Source organism: Ochotona princeps, chromosome 18, assembly GCF_030435755.1.
Source record: "Ochotona princeps isolate mOchPri1 chromosome 18, mOchPri1.hap1, whole genome shotgun sequence".
Taxonomy (NCBI): domain Eukaryota; kingdom Metazoa; phylum Chordata; class Mammalia; order Lagomorpha; family Ochotonidae; genus Ochotona; species Ochotona princeps.
In genome coordinates this window covers 21,623,825-21,638,733 of record NC_080849.1, presented here as the reverse complement: position 1 = coordinate 21,638,733, position 14,909 = coordinate 21,623,825, and the positions used below count along the sequence as shown (strand labels likewise).

Sequence of the window (14,909 nt, the reverse complement as noted above, 5' to 3'; positions counted from 1 at the left end):
TGTTCACAGATGGAGATAGAACTCTTCTTGGAAGACTGAAGGCTCTCCTGACCCAGCTCTTCCTGGAAGAGAGAAGACTGTCCAGGCCTGGGGTCATGCTTGGAAGGGGTAAGGGTTGGGGAAGGGAGCCGTAGAGACAGGAGGGGCTAGGATAATCCCAGCCAAGGATCTTAGAGGTCAGACTCTGCACTTCTACTTCTGATGAGTCAGCAGGTGATCTGGGTTTCAGAAAAATGAACCAGCAGAGGACAGGGAGCCCCTGGATAAAGCGCCTAGTAAAAACTCAGGCATTTCCTGCAGTGGTTAAGATGGAGCTCAATATGCCAGCATCCCCTAGCCAAGTGCCCACGGTTTTGGTGATATATCAGCATCCAATAGCCAAGTGTCCAGGGTTTTGGTTCTTGCTTCACTTCTGATTCTCATTTCCTATTAGTGCAGACCCTGGGAGGCAGAACATGATAAACTCAACTACTTGGGTCCTTGCCACCCCCAGAGAAGACCAGGATGGAGTTATGGGTCCCTGACTTCTGCCTGCCCCAGCCCTGGCTATTGTAGGCACTTGCAGGGAAGGGAGGGAGTTAACCAGCAGAAGAAAGATCTATGCCCCCCTCTCTCTTTCCCTCCCTCCCTTTTGAATAAATTTTAAAACATTCGTATTTTCCAAAACCAAAGAAACTCAAACTTTTGCATGTTTCCTTCTGAGAAACTGGGGCCTCACCTGGCTGCCGGTGGATCTTCAAGCAACAGCTGCTGCAGTGCGGGGCTGCCCACTCAGGAGGGCCTTTTCAGGCTGCACAGGACATTTTAGCAGCCAACAGGCAGAGTAGTTGTGCTAAAATGCTAGACATCATCCCACACTCTCAGATGGTGAATTTTCAACAGTAGAACCATGTTCCATAAGATACATGAGACCCCACTCTTTTGCCATAGCTGAATGTGTGGCCCCCATGTCAGGGATGGCCCTGGAGAGCAGTAGCGAAGAAAGGAGCAACCATGGGACTACCACTACCACGGCTCTTGGCTGGAGTGGGCTGGGAGAAGGTCCCCAGATCTGTCGCATTCTTTGCTGTCCAGGCAGTCCTTGTGAACCAAAGGATGTTTAGACCCCGAACTGCAAGGGCCAAGGCAAGTGACATACTACCATCAGAGACCAGTAGCTGCCTTGGGGCAGGAACTCTTTTGTCCTGGAGGAACAATCTAGAAAAATAATTTAGGAGTGGAATGCAGGGTCCTGGAGCAAGGGGAGAAAAAGACAGAAGAATGAGTGTGATTGAGGGGTGAGGGAAAGAAGGTGAAGACAGCAGAGTAGGGGATGGGGTGAAAGACAAGGCCAGAGGCTATGAAGAGGAACTCTAGGGAAATTCTAAGGCAGAAAGGGGAAGGAATTTAAGGCTCAGTGGCCCCGAAGTGGGTTTGAAGTCATCCTGTTGCTGTGATGTATAGTCTCCCTGGTGCTTAGAATTGTCAAGTTGGTTACATCAAAAACTATCGTGTGTGAGTGTGTGTCTCTGTGTTAGTTCCTGTTGGTGCAGCGGGCTTGGGTGTGGGCTGTGAGAGGAAGGCACCATAGACAGAGAATGCAGAGAACACACCAGAGACAGAATGCACCCGTAGACAGAGACTTGAGGTGTGGGGAGCCCAGGGACAGGGAGAAGAGGACAGTGGCCTGAGCTGACTGCATTTCTGTGTCATAAAGCAAAGTGACCTCAGCTGCCACCTGCATCTCAGTCGCATGACAACCTGGGATTCCTGAGACGGCAGCACTCCCCCTACCCCAGGCCTAGGCTTTCCATCTTGATTTGAAAGGGACCTGAATGGCGAGGATCACACCTACACAATTCTCTCTGTAGGTTTTCCCCCCAGTTTACTGCAGCCAGACCCTGGATACCTTTTTTCCCACAGTCAAAACAGTCTTAGCAGCCACTGTCAGCCAAGCCTCCTGGGATCAGCTTTCCTGCAAGACCTCCAGGTGTGGCCTCTGCAGGCTTTCCCACTTCCTCTTCACCACCCGCGGCACTGTCCTGCACTCCTAGCCCAGGAGCCACAGCTGCCCCACACTCTTTATACTTAGCTCCTCTAGTCTGTGTGACCTGGGTCTCCTCACCCCTGCAGATCCAACTTGTGTCCTCTCCTGTTAAGTCTCTCCAGTCACCTGATACCCACAACATCAACTCAGTTCTGAGTCTTCCCAGAGAGCCAAAATGGATGCTGGGAATGCAAACACCCCTTGCCTTGGTCTTCAGCTGTCTCCACCCCTCCTGGCTTCTACAGAGTCACTGCTGAGACTCCAAACTGAGGCCTGTCTCAGTGGGGAATCCTCCAGACCGGTCATATTAGGGTCAGGTCCAGTCTTGTTCTTCCAGTTGAAGAGTGACACACAGGCAGAGACACCTGCCAGCAGCCTCCAGGGGATGGAGTGCTGATGCCTAACCTCGGAGCTGGCCTGGCAATGTAGGCTGCCAGCTCCTCAAGTCTTAAATCTGTCAACTGGGTCATGACCTTTTCCTGTCCACCAAGAGGGGAGGCTGGACCTGTTGCCAAGGATAGGGAATCGGCAACACACCTGAGTAACATCACACTGCGCAAGGTGGACCCTGTGTGAAGTGTGAAAGGCTAGAGGGAGGCTTCTGAAGGTATAGGATGCACCAAGGGAAGAAGGCCAGAGAGAACTGAATGAGAAGATGGTTCTTTCTGTCTGAAAATGATAGGCTTGGGGTGGGCACTGTGGCACAGCGATTTGAGCTACCAATTTGGATGCATCAGAGTACCTGGTTCAAATCCAATTCCCTGTTTCTGACCCAGCTCCATGCTAACACGGTCCCTGGGTGACGGCTCAAATACTTGCAGGCCTATTGCCCCTGTGGGAAAGAGACCCTTAGGCAGTTTCTGGCTCCTGGTTTCAGAGAAGTTCAGCCCTGGCTGTCGTGGGCAATTGGAGAGCAGTTCAGTAGCTGGAAGATCTGTCTGTCTGTTACCTATTTATTTCACCATTGCTCTACCTTTCAAATAAATAAAAGCTAAGACAAACTTCAAAAGGACAGGCTGAGGGTCTAGAGCCCAGGGGTAGTGGCGGTTCCCTTCTGCAGCATACTGTAGGGATAACGCATGGCAAAAAAGGATGAGGGTTTCATGTATCCCCTTTACCGTGCCCACATCACTGGTGGGAAAAACTTCCATGAGCAAGTCATGTGCGAGGTAAGCAGTACAGAAGACAGGTACCCTGTTCTGCAGAAATGGATAAAATAGGACATTACACCTGCCTCAGCATTGCAGCTTTGTGGTCATTCCACATTTGGGGTGAAACTGGGGCTGCTGGCCTGGTCAGCCTCTGGCACACAGGGTCCAGGGTTCTCCTGGCCTGGGGACCTCACCCCTGGGAACTGTCAGTATATAAACCACCGTAGTCCCTACCTGGAATCCCTGGAGGTCTTCAGAGGAGTTTTTAATGGGACACAGGTCAAAGGTCAGCTTCACCAGCAGAAGTTCCCTGACCCTGAGCTCCTTGCATATCCTCTCTAGGTCTTAGCCTTCCCCAGAGATGGACTGGAACCAATCAATGGTTCTTTCCGCCTGACTCAAACAGGATCTGATTCAGAAACCCAGACACTAGGATATCTATAAGTGGACTGAGTTAGAGGAAGCAAACAAAGGGGCAAGATGAGACCAGCATCAACTGACCGATCCAATTCTTGCCCAAACAAATTGGAAACCAATGGGTCAAACCATCCTAATTGCCTCCAAACACCTTTGATGCTAAGTCAGCCAGACCAATTTCAGGTTTCGCTGTGTCTGCTCCTCTGTGGGTCTCCAAGGGTGTGCTCTGAGGGAGAAGATTTCAGAGAAGCGAAGTCTGTGCTGTCAGTGCTCATAAACAGCCACAGACACACGCACGCACAAGCCCTGATTTCCTGGGGTCTCAGTGTGTAGTGTCCTTAAAGCCCGACTCCCTCCCACACAGGACCTCAGCATCTCCGCTGATGGTCTACAAGGACACAAAGACCTTGATGCAAACAGATTTGACCAAAGTGATGGAGAGCTAAGAGGTAAGGCTGGACTCAGATTCCTTGGGATTCCTTCGTCCTTGAATGTGTGTCCACCCCACATCCAGGGACCGATCATTGGAATTCCTGGGAATCCTGAGATCCAAATGTGGCGTCTTTGTGCGCAAACCCAAGAGAGGAGTTCAGGAAGGTTGGCAGAAGGGCACTGAGAATTCCCTTGCTCCCCAGGGGTCTATTGGAAACAGAGTCCTATGTCACTTCCTCTCAGAGCAGTAGCTGCCCCTGGGTTCCGGAACTGGATCAACTCAGACTGATGGCTTAGGGCCCCACCAAGGCCCACTCGGTACTCACTTGCTGGTGAGATGGAGCTTGGGAGAGAGTCCATGTTCTCCAAATATTGTGATGAAGACATTGGCATCCGTCCCTGCACCGCGGACGTCCCCTGTGGCTGTGACCACTTCGTACACTGGAGGGGCATGGGAGAAAACATAGGCAGCAGATTCAGAAGGAAGGCTGGACTCTGATGTGGAGCTGGAGAAACCAGAGCTCCTTCCCAGTCTTGCTGCACCTGCAAGACCTCGAGTCAGGATCAGACCCAGCCCAACTCCTCTGAGACCAACTCTTCTGGCTTAACACCAGACCTTCCTTTTGCAGACAGAGGACCCAAGGGCAGGGAGACACACCAGCTCATGATCTGCATGATAGCAACACTGGAAATCATCTCAAGGCTTCCAGATGTTCACGCTGTAATCTTTGCAGCACAGCATGCTAATGTGTGGCTCTCAACTTCCTCTCCACTCTCGCAACAGTGCACCTGTCTACAGCCTTCATGTCCCAGAGTTTCCCTAACATTGTTTGCCCTGGGCTTGGGCAGGAACACTGAAGCCCGCTCCATTGGCTGTTGACACCTTTCAATACTGAGGCATCAGGAACATTAAATGGAAACCTGACCACATGTTGCCCACATGCTAGGGTGACAAAGCGACAATTCATCCGTGGCATCCACTCCAGCCAGAAAAGTAAACAGGAGGCATTAGCAACACCGAAAGGCTTGCAGAAGTGTGGCAAGGGTTGAAGGTGTGTGCCCAGTATTGCAGCACACAACCAGCCCAGAGAGGGTTCACAACCCTCTGCCAAGACCATGGATGAGCCGCCATCACATGTCCATTGTTGCTACTGCTCCTGTCCCCAAAATAAAAGCCTTGTCCCCAGCTTTTGTTAGCAGGGTTAATCCCAAATCAATGTCTGATCTGGGGATTTGCAGACATATGTCTACAGGAACGGAGGCTGAGCCAAACAAAATCCGTGTGAGGAAGAGGGATCCACAACATGGGGTGCCAGCAAAATGTGGGCAGGGTGTTTGAAATGTTGAGGGCATGGAAAAGAGGTCCCACATGCCCTGGAACTGTGTGTGTGTGAAGACCCACGGTTTATCATTACAGGGGAAACAACATCCGTCCCCAACAAAGGACTGTATATACATGGATTTCTCTGGACTGTTGAGGCAAACCCAATATAATTTTAATATCTGTCTTTTCAAATCTGATTCCCAACTAGTTCCTGCATGTATTTAGGCTTAGTTGATTGGGAGGACTTTTTCTTCTTACTCTGTTTTTTAAAAAAAAATCTAATTGGCCTAATAATTAAACATGTTTATGGGAATATGGTGGGGCTTTTCAATACAAGCAAAGTGATGAGCAGATCGGGGTAATTGGCATATCCATTGCTTCAAACATTTCTCATTTTTTGTGTGTGTTGGGAACACTTGCATGCTCTTCACTGGTGCTTTAGAAATACACAATGAAATGTTGTCAGCTGTGGTCACCTGACAGCTGTGGAGCCTCAGAAGTTAATCCTGGGGGCACAGTCAAGGACAGACACTCATTATTCAAATGTGTCCATTCAGAACTCACTCCACAGAGGTTGGTCACAACTGTGAGTGGTAACGTTGGATTGAGGTGGGGAGTTAATCAGGGACTTGAACACTTGAGTTTGTGTCATGTGCTGGATGCCAAGGCGAGTGTTTTTACAGGTGCCACTGACACTACAGCATGCCGTGAGCCCACAAGGGCTGGCGGAGAGCACTGGACTTCAGTGCCTCAGAGGTCTGAAGACAGCCCTTACTCCTCCATCCAGGAGTTAGGAGACCCTGCCGGATACGAAACTCTCTTTAACATGTGAACAATAACACCTGGTTAGTAGTATTATGCAGCCACTCTGGGGATCAAAGCAGATGTTTATAAAACTTCTAGAGCATTGAAAATACTCCATAAATAACAGCCTTAAAAAAAGTGTTGTTTGAGGGCAGAGTTGTGACACAGAAAGCTAAGCAGCCACCTACAATGCAGGCAACCTGAATCATAACACTGGTTCAAACCCTGGTTGCTCCAGGTCTGATCCAGTTCCTTGCCAATGCACCTGGGAAAGCAAGACAGAGTGGCTCAAGCATGTTGCTCCTCTCTTGCATGTAGGAAACCCAAATGGATCTCCAAACTCCTGGTTTCAGCCTAGCCCAAGCCCGGGTCTCTGCAGCCTTTTGGAAAGTGAATCAGCGGATTGACTGAACCTCATTCATTCATTCATTCATTCTCTTTTCCCACTCCCTCTATCATTCTCCCCTTCAAATAAATAAATAAACCTTTATTTTAAAAAGAGTTGTTTATGTAGAAAACTGCAGTTCTGGGAGGTAGCAGCTTGTTCCTCTAGCAGTCAGGATGCCACCTCAGCCAACAGGCACATAACCAGAATCCCCCCCAGAACACCTGAACATCTAATGTGGCTTGTCTGGTCCTGTGATGTGCTAGAGGCAGCAACATTTCAGGGTGAGTGGACCTCTGGATGTGCCTGATTCTGGTGAGGTTCCTACTGGGACACCCGGAGGTAGAGATAGGAGGCAATACATTTGCACAACTCCCACTCCCCTGTGACAACCAAAGCTTTATTCTGTGGGGTCTATGCCACAGGAGAACCTACTTTACACAGCCCTTGGAGCCTTCCTCCTAGCTCTGCTGAGCACAGCTGTGAGACCTGAGGCGTGGCCCAATGGCTTTGTACAAACACAGAGGCATTTCCAAAGCAAATGTCCACAGCAGAATGACTAGCCTAGAGAATTTTCTAGAACCTTGCATTAGAAAATACAGAGAGGCCTACTAGGGATGCTTGATTTGGGGGGAAAGAATCTGGAATCTAGGACAGTGATTAGGAAATGACCTCAATTGCTGATTCTGATACATGACCACTTCCTCAACAGGATACTAGCAAGAAAACAACTGATAAATTGGACTTAATTAAGGGCCAAGAGGTGACAATTACAGATACATTAGGCTTCATTAAAATGAAGACCATCAGAACACTGGAAAGACCATTGACTAGGAGCTCATGCTTCTCAGAAGATAACAGAGGATTCACACAAATCATTGGGGGAAAAGATTCCATAACTTTCCAATTTCTTTCAAAGATAAACATATACTTCATGTAAAACCTGAAAATACCACTTTCAGGTATTAATCCGTGAGAAATCAAGACATACCTCTAAAAACATCAAGAAATACACTGCATGTAGTGACTGTATTCCTAATAGACCCAAAGTAGAAATAGTTAAATGTCCAGTCACAGGTGCACATGTAAACAAAAGGCAGCACATTGTTACCCTGGAATATTGCTCAGCAATAAAACCTGTGACCTACTGACACCTTCACTACGGATGGACCTCACAGTCAGGCATAAGCCCCTGCAAGCTCCATAATGCCACGTTTAGAAAATTCTAGAACATAAACAAAACTCATCACCTACAACAGAATGGAGGAGAGCAGCTGCCTACAGTTGGGAGTAGCAAACCTGCCAGGCAAGTGACACAGGGTCACTTGAGGAAGATGTGGATGCTTGTCATGGAATGTGAGTGTCCCAGCGTCCAGACCCATCTGACGCTCATCACAATAGATACATTTTGTTGTCAGCAAATTCTAGCTCCGCAAAGCGGAAAAGTGGACAGAAGAGTTAAACAGACATCTCACCATGGAGGACATCCAAATGGCCCATAAACATAGGCAAACGCACCTGCACCATCACTCATCGCAGATATGAACACGACAATGACAGTAAGATGCCAGAATGGCTGAAATCAAGAAGACCGAACATCATCAGGTATTGGTGAGATGGAACACTGCCATTGTCATCCATGATGGAGCCTTTAAACTGAAACGTGAATTGACAGCTATATGGATGCACACCTAGTAACTCTTCTTCTGAGTGTAAATCCAAAAAGAAGGTTCACAGGTGTCCATCAAAAGCTGTGTACCAGATTTGGCAGCAGCTTTCCTCACAATAGCAAAGGACCTGGAAACAGCCCCCCAGTGTCAAGCTACAATAGAATGATTAAATAAACAGTGATGTGTATATAGCAAACAGTACCCAACAAAAAAGAACTGCATGATGTGTCACATCATGGACCAATCTCCCGGCTACAATATTTAGTGATAGAGAAGTGACATAGGTAGCAGTGTGTGCACTGTATAAGTCCATCTGTGAGGTTCAAGACCAGGAAACACTTCCTCCTCTGGGGAGGACTGTGAAGGACTCCCAGGGGGCTGTGAACACTCCTGGTCCTCATCTGAATGGTGGCTACTCAGCCACGGACACAGAGGAGTTCACCAGTCAGCACCAATATTTCATTTAAAACATCTCGATTAGTGATCTACATACTGATAAGCAGAGCTGCCTTCCAAACAGCTTGTAGAAGACTCAAAACTGTGTCAGGGAAGGGGAAGGACCCTGAGAGTCCCCTGGTGTCAGTAGGGCAGCTAGTCCAGATGTCATAAATGGATAGATGAAGAACTGAGTGTGTAAGTGAATGAACGAGTGAAGAGAACATGGATTGAATTGACCAGGATTTGAGTCCCAACTCTATCACTACTGTCTATATGATTTCAACTAAACCGTAATGTCTTCATCTCTAATGCTGGAGTCATTTCTTCTGTGAGGGACTGTGGCAAGGAGCAAATCAAAGGAAACAGTGTTTTCAGTCTGCACACTTCTCACGTTCACATTTCGACCTCTAGGGATCTTACAAACTTCCACAGCTGCATAAAAGGCTGTGCATTCTGCCAGTGGTACCCACCGCCATTGGCCATCGTGACACTACCACCGCTGGCATCGTCATCACCATCAACACGAATCCCGCCATCACCACTAACAATATCCCCTAGGAGACTGCCTTGGAAAACTGGACCCCCAGAAATCCTGGATGGCCCTGCTGGGAGGCAAGAAAGGAGGACTGCCCAGGGCCAGCAGCCTGTGTGGGCTGCATCTGAGTGCCCTCCAACTCTCAAGTTGTGGCATGGAGTATCATCTGTCCTACACCGTTGCTGTCTTCTACAGAAAGTCAGACCCAAATGCCAGGCTCTGTCTCAGACCCTCTGGCCACTGGGGAGCTGAAGCATGACCAGAGGTGGCTTGAGCCCGAGACAGAACACCAGGGGCCTCTCTCCTTGCCCTTCTTCCTCCTTGTCCAGCACGCCCCTGCCCAAAAGTCCCTCCCAGGACTCAAAGGGAGTGTGGGCTCTGTTGCTTGCTCTAGAACTGAGAGGTAATAATTACAGTGCAGCAATGACTGCTGCGGTCATCAGCCATGGGGCCAACCTGTGCTGTGTAGCCAACAACAGAGTCAGGGCCTTCTTTACCATCATTGAGTTTGTGCTAGATTCAAACCCCAACTCTGCTATTCATTAGCTGTGTGGTCTTGGGCAAAAGGCTTGACCTCTCTGTGCCTTGGGTCCTCACCTGGAAAAAGGAGATGATTATAATCTGACCTACATGTCTGAGCTACCAGGAGAATGCAGCTGGTAAATGAACAAAATGCTGACCCAGGCCTCGCAGCACATCACGGACAGCACAGGGAGATGGGATGGGGGCTTGCCTGGGGAAGGATTTTTCTGGCTCTTTTTACTGAATCCTGATCATTTTATGTATCAGGTATCTTATGTATCTTAACACCTGTGAAATGAGACAAATCTTGTCCACCTTGAGTGTTCTCAGGGAAGCTGAGAATACATATTTATTTGTTTGTTTGTTTTTATTTATTTATTTTAGTGAAAAGGCTAAAAGATACAAAGGAGGTTGGAGGAAGTCCTTATGGCCACAAGAACAGAAGTGGACTGGGTGCCAGCTGTGAGAGGTTTTGGCATGTTCTTAACTGGGAGATTGCTCCAGAGGTAAGAGTGCCTGCCAGGGATGCCGCCAGGGAGTCCCTCCCAACCCTCATGAGAGGGGCAGAGTTCAGAGCAGAACTGCTGGGAGGCAGTGGCCATATTTCTTGAGCACCTGCAACCCATATGGGATACCCAGAGGAAACCCTGGGCTCCTGGTTCAGCCTCATCCCTCTCTGGGTGTCACAATCATTTGGGGAGAAAACCAGCCAGTGGTCGGTCGATCTCTCTCCCTCTCTCTCTCCCTCTCTCTCTCCCTCTCTCTCTCCCTCTCTCTCCCTCTTTCTTTCCCCCTTCTCTCTCTCCCTTCCTCTCTATCTCCCCCATCTCTACCTCTCTCCCTCTCTCTCCTCTCTCTCTCCCACTCTTCCTCTCTCACTTTCTGTCTTTTAAACCAATCAATAAACCAATCTTACAGTAAAGCTGCAAGTCCACATTCACAAACAAAAATATTCACAAGTCTCTCAAGAAACTGGGAATCTCAGCAAACCAGAACTGGTTCTCGGTCATCATTAGTCCCTCACTGGTTGCTGCACCAGAAGGTGCAACAATTCGAAGCAGCCCTTATCCCTCCTGGAGGAAAAGGAGGCTGGAAAGGCAAGGCCCTAGGGTCCAGAGCACTGACTGTCCTCCACGGATGGGCTGGGCATCTCCTAGAAGAAGCCCCAGGCCCCCTCTCAGTTGGCCGTGGTACCCAACAGCCTCTACTCACTGCTGAGCACAAGGTGAAGACTCAGATCCCTCCTGGGGTCAGCCCTGATGGGCACTCTGTACACAAGAAACAGGGCACACCACAGCAATTCAGCTGAAACATAGCTCTTGGGGCATTTAGGAAATGGAAAATATGAAGCACCATGGTTTTAGAACCTCCTGTCCTGCCCAGACCCTGTGCCCAAGGGCAGGCCCCTCATCTCTCAGTGCCAAAGGGACCTTGCACACGCCCACCCTGCTCAAGCCACGAGGGTCATCCATGACAAGGGGTGGGGCCAGAGCTGCAAGGGACACACCTGGCAGCCCCAGCTGCCCCCGCCCAGCCGCCCCCCGGGACCTGGCGCACCCCTGGCCTTGTAGTACTCATGCTCCAGCTCCTCGGCGTCATCCTCAGAGGCGTAGTGCAGCAGCTCCTCCTCATACAGAGCCAGGAAGTCGATGTCCTTCTTCCTCTTCTTCTTCTTCTGGGGCATCATGGTGGCTCCTGTCCAGCTCTTGCAGCCTCCCTGTGTCAAGCTCCTTATCCCTCACTCCCTGGCCTGCGCCTTCAGCCCTTCCTGGGGTCCCTGCCCCAAAACACTGTTGTCTTCTTCTTCCTGGCTGCTGGGTCACCTCCGTTGCTTTGTCTCTGGTCTTTCTGGTGCCGGCCCCTCCTCCCTCCTGCACCTGCCATGGAGCTCTCCTTGGGCCCTATCACTTATTCATGGGCACAGGACAAGGGGTAGGGGCAAACTGCCTTCTTTTCTCCTGCCCTGTCCAGCCATTCCCCTCTCCTCCTGACTTGGAGACTCAGGAGCCATCAAGTGGTCAGCACCCATTAACAACCTGGCCTCCCAGGGCCATCTGGGACCCCTGGAGTGTACCACGGGGTAGGTGGGGCCTCCTGCCAAGGAGCAGCCCTGCCCCCAGCCTCACAGCCCCTGGGGGACCTGGAGTTAGCCACACAGTGCATGCACTGGGACTCACAGGCCTGGGTTTCTTTCCATTATTCATGATTCTGATCGCCTTACGCAGCAGGCAAGGTTCTCACTGCTCTCTCTCTCTCTCTCTCTCTCTCTCTCTCTCTCTCTTTCTCTCTCTCCCTCTCCCTCTCCAGGACCCTGGAGAAAGTCCTCAGGTGGCCACAGGAAATGCCTGGGCAGAGGGACAGAATTCATCAGTGTCTATCACAACAGTAAGCCTCAGTTTACCCACATTGCTTTTTGCACTTGCCGGTGCAACAGTGAAAGCCCTCAGCCCTTGCCCCAGCCTTCAGCCCCACTTGCCCTTACCTGCAACACTCAGGGAACCAGAGAAGCAGCCTGAGCTCCTCCCACCCCCAGGCAGCCACCCAGAGAGGGGAGCTCCCCAACCTGGAACCCTAACCTCCTGCTTCCCTAACACCCGTTACAAAGTTTGTATGTAAATGGTAGAAAATGGTAGAAAATGCCACTTCCCTCCTTGATTCCCCTTCCTCTGTCTTTCCAACATGAGGCTTTGTGCAAAACTGGGCCAGACCCTACACCTCCTGGCTAGATGGCCTGGGTCCAGGCCTGTTTGCCCATCCAGAAAAGGGGCATGTGGATCCCCTCATGGGTAAAGTACCCAGGAAGTGGAGGCCTCTGAGACATGCGTAGAGCCTAAGAACCACACCCCCTTCTCCACCCTCTCCCAGCCCCAATGTCAGGACTCCTGCTGTAGCCTGAGGAGTCACTTCCTGGCTAACTCCAGACACTGGAATCCCCCAAGAGGGCTGCTTTGTGGGGGGAAGGGAGGAGGTCTTAGCCTGTGATTAGGTTGTGAGGACAGAGCTGCTTAGCAAACAGGCCCTGCTAGTGGTCCTGGCCCCGTGCCACTGGAGGCTGGGATAAAGCAGTCACAGGTGAGGCCACAAACACGCCCCCAGCTGCCTGTCACCTGCTGACACCCTGCAGACCACAGGCAATCCTAACCGAGCCTCAGAAAGCAGATGGCTTACCACGTGCTGCTGAGGCAGCCACCTGGACTAATTCCTCCCGGGCATCCTGCTTTGCCGTGCCAGGCATGGGAGACTTTGCACCTGCGCTTACTCCAGAAGTATGCCCTCAGCTCACGACTGTGTAAGGACCAGCAGTTGGGCCCCTGCCCTTCCTGGTCCAGGCCCGTGCAGCGCTGCACTGAGAGCAGAGCTTCTGCCCCTGGAGCTGTCCCACCTGTGAGCTCCATCCCCAGTCACTGTGACATCCCCAGGACCCATCACACACCCGGCTTCCGTGAGCAAAGCTGGTGAAGCACGTATGAACAAGCTGCAAGCAGAGCTATGAAGTAGCTGTGAAAACAAGGCCCGGAGCCCAGAAGGAAAATGGCGTGGGCAGCATACACTGGCAGGTGATCGTTCCGAAATGCAGGCTGCCTGCCCGCACTTGGCCTGCAGAAGTTGCTATAGCAGGAGTCCTTGAGAGCCTTCACAGAGGTGCAAGGTGATACCACTTCCCCATGACACTCCAGCAGCTCCCGTGGTGGTGGAACAGGCTGTTTCTCTGGCTGGCAGGTGCACGGACCACATAGCCGGGGGTCCAGGTGACACTCAGGTTCCAGGCTCTGTTGCAGCACCCAGACCAGCAGGAGGGTCTCTGCTCAGAAGTCTCAGATGGAGACCAGGGAAGATACGACCGCTTCTCCTAGCCATGCCACGTCTCCAGCCAGAGGCAGAATCCAGAGAGGAAGGCGGAACCTGGTCACCGGCTGCACCCTGGGATCCCAGCCTCGGGACACCTCCCACCATCTCTGTTAAGCTACTACCCTTCGGAGTGGCTATCTGTTTAGGTCGGGGTTCCCAATCACTCAGAGAATCCAGCTCTCCCTAGAAGAGCCCTGGTCGTCTACACACAGTCCCTTCCGCCCCCAGGTGATCTGACTTCCAGGGTGCAGGAGCAGGCTGCTCACAGAGCTGAGTGAGGTCAGCCCTGCAGCCTGCTCTGGGCTCCGCACCTAAGCCTGGCCAGCTGGGTTCCCTCTCTGCTCTGTGAAACGATCCAAAAACCTCCGCCAGGGGGAGACATCCTGACCCCAGTCCTCCTCACCCAAGAAACTGCGACTCTGCAGTGTCACCAGAGTTTGCAGGACGAGGAATGATGTTTAACGGTGAGTGACGTGCGCCCTCTGCTGGAACCATGTGGTTTGACCTCAGGTAGTTCTACTGGAAAAGGACCTTAAAAACTACTAGGAAGCTACTGAACAAATCTGTCCAGAGAAAAAATAAAGGTTTCGCTTTACATGAACCCCCACCTGAATAAATAAAAATATTTACTGTGAGATCTTTCTGTGCAAAAATTTTATTTTACTTAAAAGTCAGAGTTATAAGGAAGGAGGGAGAGAGAGAGAGAACAAAAAGAAAGTGGAAAAGAGAGAGGGTCTTCTATCCACTGCTTCACCCCTCAAATGGCTGCAACGGCGGCAGCTGAGTAAGTTCTCGGCCAGGAGCCAGGAGCTTCCTCTGGGTCTCCCACATGGGTGCAGGGTCCCAAGGCTTTGGACTGTCCTAGACTGCTTTCCTAGGCCATAAGCAGGGAATTGGATTGGAAGTGGAGCAGTGGGAATTTAAACCGGCTCATATGGAGTCCCAGCGTGAAGGCAGAGGATTAGCCTGATGCACCAGCACACTGGCCCCAAGAAACTTTTTTTTTTTTTCAAAAAATTGAAATCAAAAGATACTTAAAGATTCTCTTAGCCTTAGAATGCAACACAAAAGCAGAATCTAAGACAACAACAAGCATTCAGTGACGTGGGGTAACGAGAAGGCTCGTGCTGGTGGGAGTGTTCAACGGTACAGCCAATTTGGAAAGAAGCAGCTCTCGCTCAGGAAGCTAAGCAAGTACACACACAATATCGAGACCTAGAAACTTTGCTTCTGGAAATTTACTGAGAGAGGAGGAAGACGTCCGGTCACACTGGGTCTGGATGTAAGCACCCCCAGTGGAGAAGGACTTCCACTGCCAACGCAGCAGCAAATTGAGGTGCACCTGCCCAGCATCAC

The 14,909-nt window shown here is 50.7% G+C and overlaps 1 protein-coding gene across 1 annotated transcript in view; it reads right to left on the bottom strand.

Moving 5' to 3' along the window:
- LOXHD1 (lipoxygenase homology PLAT domains 1) overlaps positions 1-11,391 on the bottom strand; it is a 151,213-nt gene extending 139,822 nt beyond the window's left edge. Inside the window, exons 1-2 of the mRNA XM_036493606.2 lie at positions 11,262-11,391; positions 4,353-4,467 (exon numbers count right to left, since the gene is read on the bottom strand). Coding sequence (XP_036349499.2) covers positions 4,353-4,467; positions 11,262-11,391 — 245 coding nt within the window. The remainder of the gene's footprint in view (positions 1-4,352; positions 4,468-11,261) is intronic.
- Between the last annotated feature and the right edge of the window lie 3,518 nt (positions 11,392-14,909).